The sequence below is a fragment of the Equus caballus genome, chromosome 19 (genome assembly GCF_041296265.1).
Source record: "Equus caballus isolate H_3958 breed thoroughbred chromosome 19, TB-T2T, whole genome shotgun sequence".
NCBI classification, from domain to species: domain Eukaryota; kingdom Metazoa; phylum Chordata; class Mammalia; order Perissodactyla; family Equidae; genus Equus; species Equus caballus.
This window is the reverse complement of record NC_091702.1, coordinates 788,518-802,311: the sequence shown is the minus strand read 5'-3', so window position 1 is coordinate 802,311 and position 13,794 is coordinate 788,518. Positions and strand designations below refer to the sequence as shown.

Here is a 13,794-nt window from a genome sequence, read left to right as displayed (position 1 = left end):
GAGTGAAAGAAACAGAAGTTTCTAACAAAGCTGACAACGGAAGGATGGCCAGAACCAGTATCAAAGGACGCCTACAGAAAGAGTCTGGACCTCTACCAAAAATGGGAGGTCCAGGCCCAGGAGGACTTACCACCAGGAACCAGAGCCACCAGGAGGAGACGACAGAGCACAAAAGATTCTTTGCAGGCACCTTGCTTGTGTCTGTGAAGTGGCACCAGAATTGAAGGTCAGTAGCTAGGGATCCCACTTCTGTCACCATATAAAGTCAGCAAATAAGAGGCATAAACTGCAAAAGAACCAAAAAGTTTATTTGGGGTCTCAAGAATTGCAATTCAGGAGATGTAGATTCGAGTAGAAGCTCAAATGTGCTCCTAGGAAGACAAAGGAGGCAGGGGTAGATAAAAGGAAAGGACACAGGCTTACAAAGGTCTACAGTGAACAGTTACTGACTGGTTCTGGCATGGGGTGAGCTGACTTGCCAGAACATAGTTGGTCCTAGGCAGACTGTCCCTTCTTGGAATGAGGAAACACTTCAAGATGTGACCTCTGCTGTCAGGTAAAGCTCAAAAGTTCAGTTAACATCTGGTGGTGGATGTGGTGTACAAGCATAAGCCCCACTTCCTTAATGGCCTCCCAGCTCCATTTTAGAAGCCTTGAAAATGGTATTCCGTTTTGTCATTGTCATCCACCACAGTCACGCACCACGTAACAATATTAACGATGTTTCGGTCACTGATGGACCACATATATGACAGTGGTCCCATACGGGTAGCACCACATAGCCTAGGTGTGTAGTAGGCTCTACCACTTAGGTTTGTGTAAGTACACTGTGTGATGTTCACACAACAGTGAAAGTGCCTAATGATGCATTTCTCTAAACATTTCCCTTTCATTAAGTGAGGTACGCCTGTACTGATTTTAGTCTTGTGAGTGTTGAATAATGAATTACTCATTTCAATTATTTGAGTCAGCCCCACTGGCTGAAGATGGTAAAGGCTGACTGAAGCAAAAAACTAAAATTTGTTATTCAACATTCACAAAACCAAATGAGTAAAGAAGAACTTTAAGTTCTATATCAGGGTTCATGTAAGGCAAAAACATTCTAAAGGAAAGATGGATTTGAGGACATATATGATTCTGAGTGTAAATGTCTGGGTACAAGCAAAAATTCCAGGGAGCATTTCAGACTTTCGAGGCAGTGGAATTGGTGAAACCAAAGTCAAGCTCTCCAAACAGTAAAGGGGGCCCAGGTAATATCTGGAGTACAGGTGGAACAGGCAGAAAATTTCATTAATGTAATTGTATGATTTCATGAACGGACAGAGTTGGAAAATAGGATGGCAGGGTAGGGCAGAGGGACCTGGAGGGCCCAGGATGGATGGAGAGATCAGCTGGGCTGGTGGGAGGAAGGGGCCATGGGCACACCCTCTTCATGTCCCCTCCCCCACCCTCTGAAACCCTTTGTGACTCTTCAGTGCTCTGTGATGCAGGCCTGGGATTATAGGCAAGTGCGGACACTCTCAGAGCTCAGTTGCCTCAGGCAGCCTTGCGATTCAGAAAATGGAGTTCAGTCAATGGAATGTTCTCTCATTTCTGAATAGCCATATGGAGTTGTTTTTGAGCATCTGCTCAACATTCTTAGATAGTGACTATAACCTCAGCATCATGTGTGGGTTGTGGTTGCTTCTTCTGTTCCTGTGCTTCCTGGTGGGGATTCCATCTTTACCAACCTTGTGGAAAACCAAAATCTACCAAAAGGTAAGGATCCCTGGGCAAGCCACCAACAGGGATTTTTTATTGTTGTTTCCATTTCTAGTCCCACATTTTTAAATGAGTTGGTCCAGAGAGACTCCTAAGATGGCAAGTCTGAATAGAGGATAGAACATCATCCTTCTAGGGGAATAGGCCAGGCAGGACTAGGGGTTCAGCTGGGACTGTTTCCCATTTAAAACTCACAGACCATCTGGGTGTGGTGGAGGATTCCCGGATAAAATCCCATCAGTGATTTCACGGCCCTGCATTAGGTTATTTAGAGAGTTTGGGTTCTGTGTAGGAGAACACTGTTCCCAACACTGGATCACGAGTCACATTCCCATGACGGGCGTCATTCGACCAAACCGTCCTTTGTACTGGGCAGATCAGGAGAGCAGGGCTGAGCCTCTGAGCAGACACTGGAGTGTGAGCTCTGTCCCAGGATACAGGGTCCTATCTGAGGAAGCACAGATGTGACTGGGGGCCTCAGAGTCTATGCCCTCCTTGAGCAGAGGACTTCTGACTGAGAATATCAAGTGTGGACTCTAGCCAAAAATCCTCCTTCGAGTTTTTCAAAGAAGGAAAAATTGAAAGTATCTTATCACCTTTAGAAATTCAGAAAGGGAAAGCACACAAAGTGCTAGTAATAAAAATAGAGAGTGACATTAATCTTGGATGAATATCTGAGTTTCCTAGAGAGAGGAGCAAGCCAACTAAGTCCTCGCTCCTCATTCTTTTCTTTTTGTTCTCAGCGTCAGGGCAGAGCCAAGAGGAGAAGAAAAGGTGGAACATCAAGTGGTAAGGTTCCACCTATCCCACCTGAGCTCTCCAAGGGTGACACATCCTGTCCTCTCCATGAGGTCCCAGGTCCATGGTCTCTGAGGATGTCAGTCGCTAGATAGAGTCCCTCTCAGAAAATAGAGGCCTCAGAGGAAAGGCTCATGGGAAGGTAGTCAGAACCCGAGACATTTCTCAGATTCCTGCTCTGCCCAGCTCTGGGCATGAAGCAGTGATGGGCCTGGACAATGGGTGTTGCCCAGTGGGTTGCCGTGGGAGACGCCAAGAGTCAGAACTTCTGTGTCCTGACCTTGTGAAACTACGTTGACTTCCTGGATGATCAGACTCCTCTTTGAGGTAACCATTGACCTATGTTCCTCACATGGTGGTTTTGAACATCCCATGGGATAATGTATGTGACAGTACTTTATAAATGAAGCAACAAACACATGTGAACCTTATTAATATTATCATTGACCGTTTGACCACATCTACTGATTCTTGGGGCTTTCAGAGTTAATATCCCGTTAATATCCCAAGGGTCTCCCATAAAGGGACTCCCGTGTAACACCTATGCTTCTACCTTTATTACATGTAATTCACTCTTCTGGTTTCCCAGGTTGGAGAAACTACCAGAGGGAAACAGAGGAGAAAAGGAGGCTAATTTCTATTCTGAAAAGGTGACCAGTCTTTTCTTTCCTGATCCCTCTTTGACATGTTCTCTGCAATTCCAGGGATTCAGTACAGCCTGCAGTAGTCATGGGAGGGGTTTGCCATAGGAACGGGTATGTGAATGAAGGCCTTGGGGTGAGGGCTGCTGAGTGTATGGTGAAGTCATAGATGTGGGGCATTGTGAAGGGGCAGCAGGCTTCAGGTGGCCCCTCCCCTGACAGGCCAGCAGGTCCTCCTTTCCTTGTTCTGGTCCTGGCTACAGTTTTCTACTTCCTGTCTCCCGCAGGCCCCTAGGCCGGCCTCTCGATACCACCCGCATTCGTCAACTATTATGCCCAGACCCCTCCTGTGAGGTGTGTAATAGCACAACTGCTGAAATCAATCGGCTGCTGTTCCTGGAGGACCTGGAAGATGATACTGCCTCTGTGTCCTCTATGGCTTCCACAGCTTCTGGGACTGAGTCATCATTCACTCTGTCCTCTGCCTTCTCAGAAGTCCCTCCAGGAGACCTAACACCATCCCCTCCACCTGACCCTTCCCCACCGCCCCCCTCCGTTCTCTCACCTAACCCAATGACACCCTTAGCTGACTTTCTTTCACCCTCACCACCGGGTCACTCTATGCCACCAGAGCCTATTCCTCCCTTGGAGTCCAAATTCCCAGCAGACCATTCCCCACCCCAACCCATTGCCCTTCCCCCTCTCCCACCACATGACACCCAGGCAACGGGTCCTATTCTCCAACCAGAGGCCACTCTGTCTCTGAATACGATCTTCTCTCTTGACCGCACCCTTTCCCAAGATATTAACCCCTTACCAAATTTGCCCCAGATAATGAATCCCAATGACTCACTGGCTTGTCATCACGCACCACCAAGCCTGTCTGTCTCACCACCGACAGACCACCCTTTAACTGTGACTCAATCTAAATCGGTTTCCATCTTATTGAAGTCTGTTCCAGAGAACTCATCTCCAGATAGCCCTGGGGGGTTGTCCACTTATGTCCCAACAATCAGAGGCACTGACCATTCAAGCCTGTCCATTTCAGAATTATCCTGGTGGCAAGCTTGTGCCAAAGACTTGTTCTTAGCACCTTCCACCTTGGCACCACGTGATTTTAATCGAGAGTTTCTTGCCCTCCATTCTCCAGAGTCCTCTCTGGAGAGACACCCTACAGCTAACCTTATAGAGCCTGGTAACCTCTCATTTCTCAGCCCTCATGTCCTGGCACTCCTGGAGAGACAAGTCCGAAAGAGGAGTGATTTCCTGATGTGGAAGGAAAAGGAGAAGGAGAAGGGCTCTTTTCCAAAACAACTTAGGCCAGGCCACCAACTAAATCCTTCGGGGAAAATGTCAGAGTCAAATGCTGATGAGTGTGACTCAGCATTCTCCCTTCCTTTCTGGAGCAGTGCAGGCAAACCAAAGGAGCTGCACATGCATGAGCAGCCCCCATATCCTAAAATCTTGGAGGACCATTTACAGGAAAAATGTATGCAGCTCTTCTGGGGTCTCCCATCTCTGCACAGCGAGTCCTTGCCCTCTGCTATCCGTGACTCACGTGACTGCACCACAATCTTCCTTTTCAATACCATCTCAAATGCCTCCATGGGCCAAGAATCCCCAGTACCTCTCCATCGCCCACCTCCATCCTTGCCTGAGATCCAGCCCCAACCCTTGCCTCAAACCCTGCCCCAATCCCAGCCCCTACCTCTCACTCAGGTCAAGTCCCAGGCCCACCTTAAATCCCCACTCCCAATCCTACCATCTGGTCCTCTACCCCAGATAAGGATCTGTGGAGTGTGTTACCATAGACCCCCGGATGAATCAGAGTCTCTCACCTCATCTGAAATTCAACAACTGGAATGGAAAGTGTTGCAGAAGCAACAGGAAAGTTTGTGGGGTTCCCCCTCTGTAGTCCAAAGATCTCAGGAAGAATTTTGTTCTTCAGCTCCCAACTTTCCTTACCATCAGGCCTCCCAGGCCCATGCCTCCATCTCCACCCTTCCCGTAGAGTTTCCTCTCAGTGATGAGCTGAGGAAGAAACTGGAACATCACCTTCGAAAGAGGCTCATCCAACACCGGTGGGGCCTGCCCCGCAGGATCTGTGAGTGTCTGTCACTGATGATGCCTCCAAGAGATTTCTCAGAGATAGCTAAGTCAGAAAGCAATCGTGGACTCTCACGGATCTCGGTGAACAAAGATCTAAATGTTGGATTGAGCCAATCCAAAAGCTTCCATGAGAGGGGTTCAGAACTGCTTCAGGTAGAGAAGGAGATGGGGAAGGATCAGGGGCATAGCCCAGAGAACGGCCCAAAAGCTCATCTGTTGAGTGACCCAGAGAGCTCTTCAGATAAGGATCCGGCATATGACTCTGAGAAAGACCTAAATAGTCACATGGCAAGTCTGTCAGGGAAAGCTTCAAGGGCCTTGGAGGAAAGTCTAGATCAGAAGCAACTTGAAAATGTCCTGAAAGCACATTTGAGCAAGAAGTTTGAGGAAATCAGTGAGGCTCGGCTCCCTGGGACGGTGCGCAGTTCATGGCATGCTAGCAAGCAGACATTGCTGCTTTCTGACAAACCCCGCACCCAAATAACTCAGAGGAGTTTGCCACCTTCAGTGGGTGGGGACTCCTCCCTGAATACCTTCCAGGAGCTTTGCTTCATTGATTCCAGTGCACAACAGATGATGGAAACCCATATTAAAAGTTTCCGTATGAGGATGGAGTGGGGCCTGCCCTGCAGGGTCCTTGAATCCATACAGGCGTTTAAATTGGAAGATGCTGCATCCCAGTCCTTGCCCTATTTCTACTGTCCCCCCTCAAATAACCCAACTTTGGAAGTCGACTCCAAATCCGAGGGCTTCGAGCCCCACAGAGGAAGCTCTAAATCTGTTCTTCAAGAAAAAGCGGAAACAACAAATTCAGCCCTGGTCCTGGATCGTCTTTGCCCTGCTACATCACCTATGGGCAGGGAAGGACAAGGGGTGCCGAGACAATCACCCTCTGGTATCAACCAAGAGATTGCAGAGGTTGTTCAGAGGAGTAAGGGTGCCAGGCAGACTCATCTGCCTGTCACATGTGGCATCACAGGCAAAACGAGTCAGAACTTTACTCAACTAGGCAACAGATGCCCCCCAGAGCTGCCTGCAAGGCAAGCTGGTGCCAAACCTGAGACAAAAGATGAGAGAGTGAGTTCCAGTGATAGAAGAGAAGGGCGACAGGACAAAAAGATGAAGTCGGAACCCTTTTCCATGTACAACACGGCCAGGGACATATTCAGGGCCAAGGAGCTCAATGCTCTGCAGTCAAAAACTGGTAGTGTGTTGACAACCAGCAAGCCAGGAAGCTCCCAAATGATACGTGAGAATCACAGTAAAATAGAAATTACTGGGACCATTGAAAGCCCTGCACCAAAAAGACAAGTTCCCCAAGACCCAAAGTCATCGGATCTTAAGGAACATCTGTTTGGGGAATTAAAGTCAAAACTAGAGAGGAGGAATCAGAGCCAGGTCCAAGGCCAACACACTGACAGGTCCCCTGCCTCAGAGAGCTTGACTTACAAGGCCTCACTGACTCATGCCCACGGTGTCTCCAGTGGGGACATGGGAGCTTCCCAGGTGCTGCGTGTCCATCTGGAGGACAGTGGGATCAGCAGACAGCAGCGGCAGGAGCCTTGGGTCCCTAAGAAAGACCTAAAGAGGTCCGAGGATAAGAAATTCCCACCAGCTACAATGAGACTGAGCCCTCCGGGCCCCAACAAAGAAGAGCTTGGTGGAGGGGATGCAGGGTTGGGGACATCCCAACCTACAAGAAAGAGTTTCCCTACTCAGATCACAGCATCAGAGGAGACGCTTGGGAGCAAGTCTTCCCAGACCTCATCACAGAAGGCACAGCCTCCTCCTGAAAGTCTGTTCAGAAAAAAGCTGAACGACATTTTTCAATGGCTTCGTCCTGGGACAAAAGGCAAAAAGCAAGACCATCCCCCGGAAAAGGGCCGCCCCATATCATCTGCACAGAGCAGAGGCCTGGTTAAAGGGAGAGCTGCCGTTACTGGGACCACCACGGCTCAGAAGACCAGGACGGTCCCTGGGAAGTTCCCAGTGGAGAAACTGGGGCAGCGGTGTGCAACAGAGGTCACCCGCCCTCAAGAGCCCCTTCCTTCCCTGAGGAAGTTTGTGAAAACTGAGCAGAAGGCAGAAGAGCAGGCCCAGGCAGAGCCCGTCCAGGGGCATCCTTCCAACTACAGGGCTCCCTCCTGTAAAGTGCCAAACGCCAAGTCCTGCCACCAAGAAGTTGTCTTTGCTGGCCAGAATTATCCTACATGTTCTAGACGGATCAGAGACCACAACAGACACCCTCAGAAAGTCGTGGCGCTTAAAGATCAGCTATTGGATCAGAAGCGTCCCTTATCTGTGCCCCGCAGGGAGCATGTGCCCCATCCAAGCTCCACCTGCAGGCGTCAAGCCGGCCCAGGGGCCTCCAGCTGTTCTCACCACTGCTAAAGGCACTATGTTTAGGGATCCGTCTCTACGTCAACAGAAAACGCTTTTCCAGCGTTTCGAGAGCGGAAAATTTCCCACCACAAAATAATTCCTTCTCGTGGAGAATATTAATTCTCCCCAATAAATGATTCTCTAATAATAGTGATGTCTTTTCTGTGTCCTGTGTTGGGGGCATGGGTTTCAGGTAACTCAGGGCTTGTGCTTAGGGAAAAGGAGGAGTGAGTTCAGCTCTTACTGATTGCTTCCTCTGGCTTCTGAAAGGTCACCAGTGCTCTGCAGCTCTTGTTGACAAAGCGATATCACGTGCCCCCAAAAGCCCATTTCCTCCCTGATGAAGTTTGAGGAGGTGGGCTCTGCCTCCTGCCTCTTCGCTTAGCCTTAACGAAAGTGTAGAGCAGCCCACACCTTCCGCTCACTGAATGTTTTACATCCTTCAGAGAGTAGGGAAGACAGGTGTTCTCTATCCGAAGAGGGCCAAGAATAGGTATGCAATTCATAAAACAACAATGAAGAAAAAACAGTGGCTTCATCATGATTTAGAGGTCAGTGACCAGAGGACCCCACAGGGGGTGAACCCTAAATGGGATTTGGGGGGTGGGGGAGGGTATTGCTGCAGTGGATCCTGGGCTGGTGGGGGAGGGGCTAGCAACAGCACAGACACGCCTTAAGAATCTGTCATGTGAGTCATATTAATGTGTTAGGGAAGAATACTTTAAACTTTACACTGAGGTTTCCCTACTGGAAAGGCACCTGGGGGAAGTGGTTCCCCTCTGTAGGTATTTCTTCAGACTGCCAAATGATATTTTGTTGCAGAGCAAAAGCATCACTCAGCTGCCAGTAGTAACAATGTTGACCAAGTAGCCACCTACCTCCCAGGATAAAATAAAGCTGAGAGTAAGGAAAAGATGACTTGGAGTAAGCCAGGAGGAAAGAAAAAATGAAGAGGGGAAAGAAGGACCTTGCTGGTAGAACAAAGCTTTATGCCACATCATCATCCATATGGTGACCCTGTCCTGTTCCCCCCGCCCCCTCCTCAATCTGATCCAGGCATCACCACCTTGAGGCTGATCCAGGCACTGCACAGCACACTGATGCCTTATTCCAAAAAGGCACTGGGCTGTTCTTTGAATACTAAACACTATCTGCAGGGAGGTCATCAGGCATGGCATCCCCCTCTTTGGGAAGGTGATCTTGCTGCCTTCCGTCCATCTATGCTTAATAGGAATATACAAGATCTTGCCCTTAATGTGTACAGTTCACCTATCAGGATGGAAGTGCCGCCTCTGATATTCACGGCCTTGGTGGAGCCATGGTTGGTCTCCCCCAGAACATCTGCAGCTCATGAACCAGAGGTGAGTCCCAGACTATGCACCAGGTTACAGATATATGGGGGTCTCACCATGGACTGCACACATACCCACCCTTACAATAGGGGTTTGGAGGAAAGGCAACTCCACTTAGACAGACTGGGACTCAAAAATTGGCTGAGTGTCAACTGGGGCAAAATTCAAAAAGCATTATGATGGTGAGCGTGAAATACATTAAGTTGTAGATGTCTAAGTAAAATAAAGATGGTTACAAGGGTGGAAAAATAAAATACCAATTTTGTTTTCTAAAAACAACATGATTTTAAAAATGGAAGGGAGGAGAAAAAGGGAAAAATAGAATAAAATGATTGTTCTGTAAGTAATAAGAGGGGGTCAAGACATAGGTGACAAACGAAATAAGACTCCAAGTAAGGGAAAGGAATTTGAGGTTTCCAAGCCCCTTGAGGGAAGCTCTAAAAGTTTTCAGGGAAATAAGGTGCAAACAACGAATTCAGTCCCCATCCTGGATCTTCCACTCCCTGCTACCTCATCTGCGGGCAACGAAGGACAGGGGGCCCTAAAACCATCCCACTCTGATAGCGACCAGGAGCTTGCCAAGGACATCCAGTCAATCGAGCATGGCAGACAGACTTCAGAGATCCTCACACACAGCTTTATAGACAAAGTGAGTCAGAGTAAGACTGCACTAGACAATAACAGATGCAGCCGAGAGGTGCCCACAAGGCAAGCTGGGGCTGGACATATGCCAAGGGATGAGAATGTGAGTTCCAGTGATAGAGAGGACATGATTCAGGGCCAAAAGATGGTGGAGAAGAATTGAAAACATTTTTCCACGTCCACCATGAACTTCAGGGAGATATTCAAGGCTGAGGAGCTGTGCGTTCTTACATCACAATCTTGTGACATCTTGACAACCAACAAGTTGGGAAGCTCCCAAATGGTAAATATCAATGTGAGCAAAGTAGAAACTACCCTGACCAGTCAATGTCCCTCACCAAAAATACCAGTTCCCCAAGATTCCAAGCCATCAGACATTAAAAAACAGCTCCTTACCGAGTTGAAGTTTCAATTGAAGAGCAGGGAACATAGCCAGCCTAAAGGCTCTCCCGCTGACATATCCCTTACTTCAGATAGCTTGCCTTCCGACTCCTCACTGACTCAGTCCCAGAGCGTCTCCAGTGGGGACATGGGAGCTTCCCAGGTGCTGCAAGTCCACTTGGAGGACAATGGGGATTGGCGGGAACCCTGGGCCTCTAAGCATGTCTCATGGAAATGCCAGGATAGGAATTTCCCACCAGCTGCAAAGACAGTGAGACCTCTGGACTCCAGAGCAGGAGAATGTGGAAGCGAGGATTCAGGAGTTGGGACGTCTAAAGCCAGAAAGAAGAGCCACTCTATTGAGGACAGAGAATTAGAGGGCACTTTCCCGTATCTGTCACAGAATGAACAGTTTCCTCCTGAAAGTTACTTCAGAAAAAAAATGAGGCAGTTTTTTCAGTGGATTAATTCCAAGAAAAAAATCACAGGGCAGGAAAGTCTCCAGCAAAAAGCCAAGTTCACGTCAACCTTTGCACCGCTCCGAGACCCAGCTCAAAGTGCAGCTCTCGTGAGCTGTGGGCCTCCTGAAGCTCATGAGCTCATGGCAGCCATCGGGAAGATCCTAGAGGAGAAACCGGCATGGAGATACGAACCTGAGGCTGCAGAGTTAGGTCAGCAGAAGGGGGAACTGCAGGCCCAGGTAGAGCCTGACGAGGGACATCCCTCCAACTACGGGGCTCTCTCTGACCCACAGCCAGGGGAATGGGCAAGGACCACATCCTGCAGCCAAGATGCTGTCCCTCCTGACAAGAGTTTTCGTACAAGGGTTAGACAGAAAAGAGATAGGATCAGACAGCCCTGGAAAGTTGTGGCCTTCAAGGACCAGCATTTATGCCAGAGTCAACCCCCTTCCCCACCCTAAAGGGAGTCTGTGCCCCATCCAAGACCCACCTGCATGCATGATGTATGCCACGTCCCTCCGGCCACCCTCACCTCTAATGAAAGCACTGTGTTCAGAGATCTGACTCTTCTATTCAAACAGGAAATGCTTCTCCAACACTTCCAGGGAGGAAAAATGTCCCCAAAGAAATCATTCAGTCCTTGTTGAGAAAGCATTGCAGTTTTCACGAGAACACATCCTCTGATGAGAACCATGGTTAGCACAACCAAGGATACTGATCGTCCTCAATAAATGTTTCTGCTAGGAGAGAGTAGTGTTCTCTGTGTGGTGCTTTGGGGGAGTGGGTTTGGGGTTCCCAGCGCTTATGCTCAGGGAAAGGAAGGAGGGAAGTCAGCTCTGACTGATTTCCTCATTTGGTTTCTGCAAGATGACCAGTCCCTTGTAGGGGGCCTGACAGTGGCTTTCTCAGTCTTATCTTGGGTCCTGTATTTGACCTTACTCAGATGTCCTGTACTTAAAACACTTTACTTTTTCATAAAAAGTACAAAAAGTTTACTCTAAAAACTTCCGGGCCTTCTCAAAATGAGAAGAACCCTTCAAGTCCAGAACTTGGCTCAACTTGTCTTTCCATCTGCTCCCTCACTATCCTGAACTATACACAGCTGCAGGGTGGGATGCGTTCCTCTGGAAGGATACAGCCAGAATTTCCCCTTGTTGCCTCAGAAAGTTTTGGAATTGGAAGTGTGGGGGTGTTTAGGCCCTGAGGTGAGTGGCAGGGGGAAATGTTGCTCTTGGATCTCTTGGTGAGGAATGAATGTCACCTGCTCCTAAGAGCCTTTCTCTCCCTCAGGAGGTCTGGGTGGTGGGCCGCGTCCCCACGCCTCAGCTGACCCTAACGAAAATGGGGGGCAGTTCACCCTTCCCCTTCCTCTACCCTTCCTGGAGCAGACGGGAGGAGAGACCTTGCAGCTCTGAAAAGGACCAGAGATATGAATATTTTCCTGAAAACGGTAACTTACCTTCATTTAGAAAAAGTTGCTGATTCCTGAGTATCTCACAGGTGAGCAGTCAGTGCAGGTGTGCGTATGGGTGGGTTTTGCGATTGTGGACACTGGAGTGGCCAGGGCAGGGTCCAGGAACTGGGTGGGTCCCACCGAAGAATCTGTTATATGTGGGGTGGTAATCTGTCTGGAAGGCACATTCTGAGCTCAACAATGAGGTCTCCCTGCATGTGAGGACACCTCAAGGAAAGGGCAGAGACGCTCCCGAGGGAAACTTCCTCAGGATGCCCAGCTTGGTAGAATTATTGCAAGACCAAGAGATCACCTGGCTATCATTTGTAGGAATGGTCGTCAGGCAGCCACCCAGAATTTGGGGCAAAAGGAGACAACAAGTAGGGAAAAAGGAATGGTGGAGTGAGTGGAAAAGGAAAGAAAAAATGAGGAGGGGAAGAATGACCTTATCATCACACCTCATGATCCCTGAGGGTCACTTCGAGCTCAAAATGTCCCTTCCAGACAGATTAACACCCCACATCCTGGCCATCCACTCCACCCAGCATTACCTTACCTAGGCCTCACCTCCTGGAGACTAATCAGGGCTGGGGGGAGCACAATGATACCACTGCAGCTAAGAGAACTTGGGATAGTCTTCGAGATTGAAGACAGTGTCTCCAGGAATGTTGTCAAGGAGGTTGTCCTCTCATTTGGTGCCTGCCTTCCCAGCCATGCTACATCTTACACCAAGGTTACAGTAATTTAGGGGTGTGTTAGTTACTATATAACAAATACCCCAAAAGTTAGTGGCTTAAAAAACCAAGTATTTATTAATTCATAGTTTCTGTTGGTGAGGGATCTAGGCAAGGCCTACCTGGGTTCTCTGCTCCAAGGTCTCTCACAAGGCTGCAATTAAGGTGGCAGCTGGGGCTGGGGTCTCAGCTGAAGGCTGGACTGGGGAAATGCACACTTCTTCGCTCACTTCTATAGCTGCTGGCTGGATGCAGTTCCTCAAGGCCTGTTGGACTGAGAGCCTCAATTCCTGGATGGCTGTTGGCTGGAGTTGGCCGGAGGCAACCTTCAGTTCCTTGTCATGTAGGCCTCTCCAACATGGCAGCTTGCTTCATCAAAGCCAGGAGAGAGTCTGCTAGCAAGACAGAAGTCACAATCTTGTAAACTAACGAGGGAAATGATATCCCATCACCTTTCCCTTATTCTATTAGTCAGAAGCAAATCACGAGGTCCAGCTTACACTCAAGGGGAGCAGTTTATACAAGGGTGTGACTAGCAAAAGAAGGGATCTTTGAAACCTTCTTAGAACTCTTCCTAACACAAGGGTTTCTTCTTGGACATCCCACTGAGTTCACTGAAGCAAAAGTGACCAAAGGGACCAAGTGGATCCTTGTGCTCATCCATATCCACGTCATCAAAGGTAAAGCTGTTTAATGGCTAAGCGGAGAAACGTCTGGTAAGAAAAACATCAAAGAGATTGAAGCATCCAAAGAAGCAGGGAAAGGTGGCATGGAGGTAAAGGCGGTGTGGGGTCATCATGAACGGTAAAGTGAAAGGAGCCCTTAGAACCACCTGCCTCACCACTGCCAGTATTCAGACTTAGAGGGGAGGAAAAATTAGGAGCAAGACGGCTCATCCTCGCTCCGCCACCAAATCTCCACTCTGCTCTAGCTCCCCGACTATAGGCCTAAAGAAGCAACCTTCAGTTCCCATAGAGATAGCCAGGCTTATCGAGGAAGCAAACCCTACAGCTTGCAAGGTTTAACTTCTGCTCTTATTGATATATTTAATATAGCACATCCATCATTTCAAATTTGCTT

At 48.7% G+C, this 13,794-nt stretch overlaps 2 protein-coding genes across 51 annotated transcripts in view; one reads left to right on the top strand and one right to left on the bottom strand.

Annotated features, from left to right (window-relative positions):
• Nucleotides 1–13,794, bottom strand: part of LOC138919032 (ATP-binding cassette sub-family D member 2-like) — a 333,145-nt gene that overhangs the window by 151,472 nt on the left and 167,879 nt on the right. For 44 of the 50 annotated variants that reach the window (XM_070242944.1, XM_070242945.1, XM_070242979.1 and 41 more), the window contains 2 exons: nt 12,837–13,109; nt 131–286 (listed from right to left, as the gene is read on the bottom strand). The gene's annotated coding sequence lies outside the window, so the exon portion shown is untranslated. Of the gene's footprint in view, nt 1–130; nt 287–11,986; nt 12,130–12,836; nt 13,110–13,794 lie in introns of those variants that run through there. The other 6 variants (XM_070242959.1, XM_070242941.1, XM_070242958.1 and 3 more) reach the window with 3 other exon arrangements.
• Nucleotides 283–7,841, top strand: LOC138919031 (spermatogenesis-associated protein 31D4-like). Its single transcript, XM_070242938.1, has 4 exons — nt 283–1,758; nt 2,505–2,550; nt 3,149–3,209; nt 3,488–7,841. The coding sequence occupies exons 1-4, from the start codon at nt 1,561–1,563 to the stop codon at nt 7,698–7,700; spliced, it is 4,518 nt and encodes a 1,505-aa protein (XP_070099039.1). The 5' UTR covers nt 283–1,560; the 3' UTR covers nt 7,701–7,841.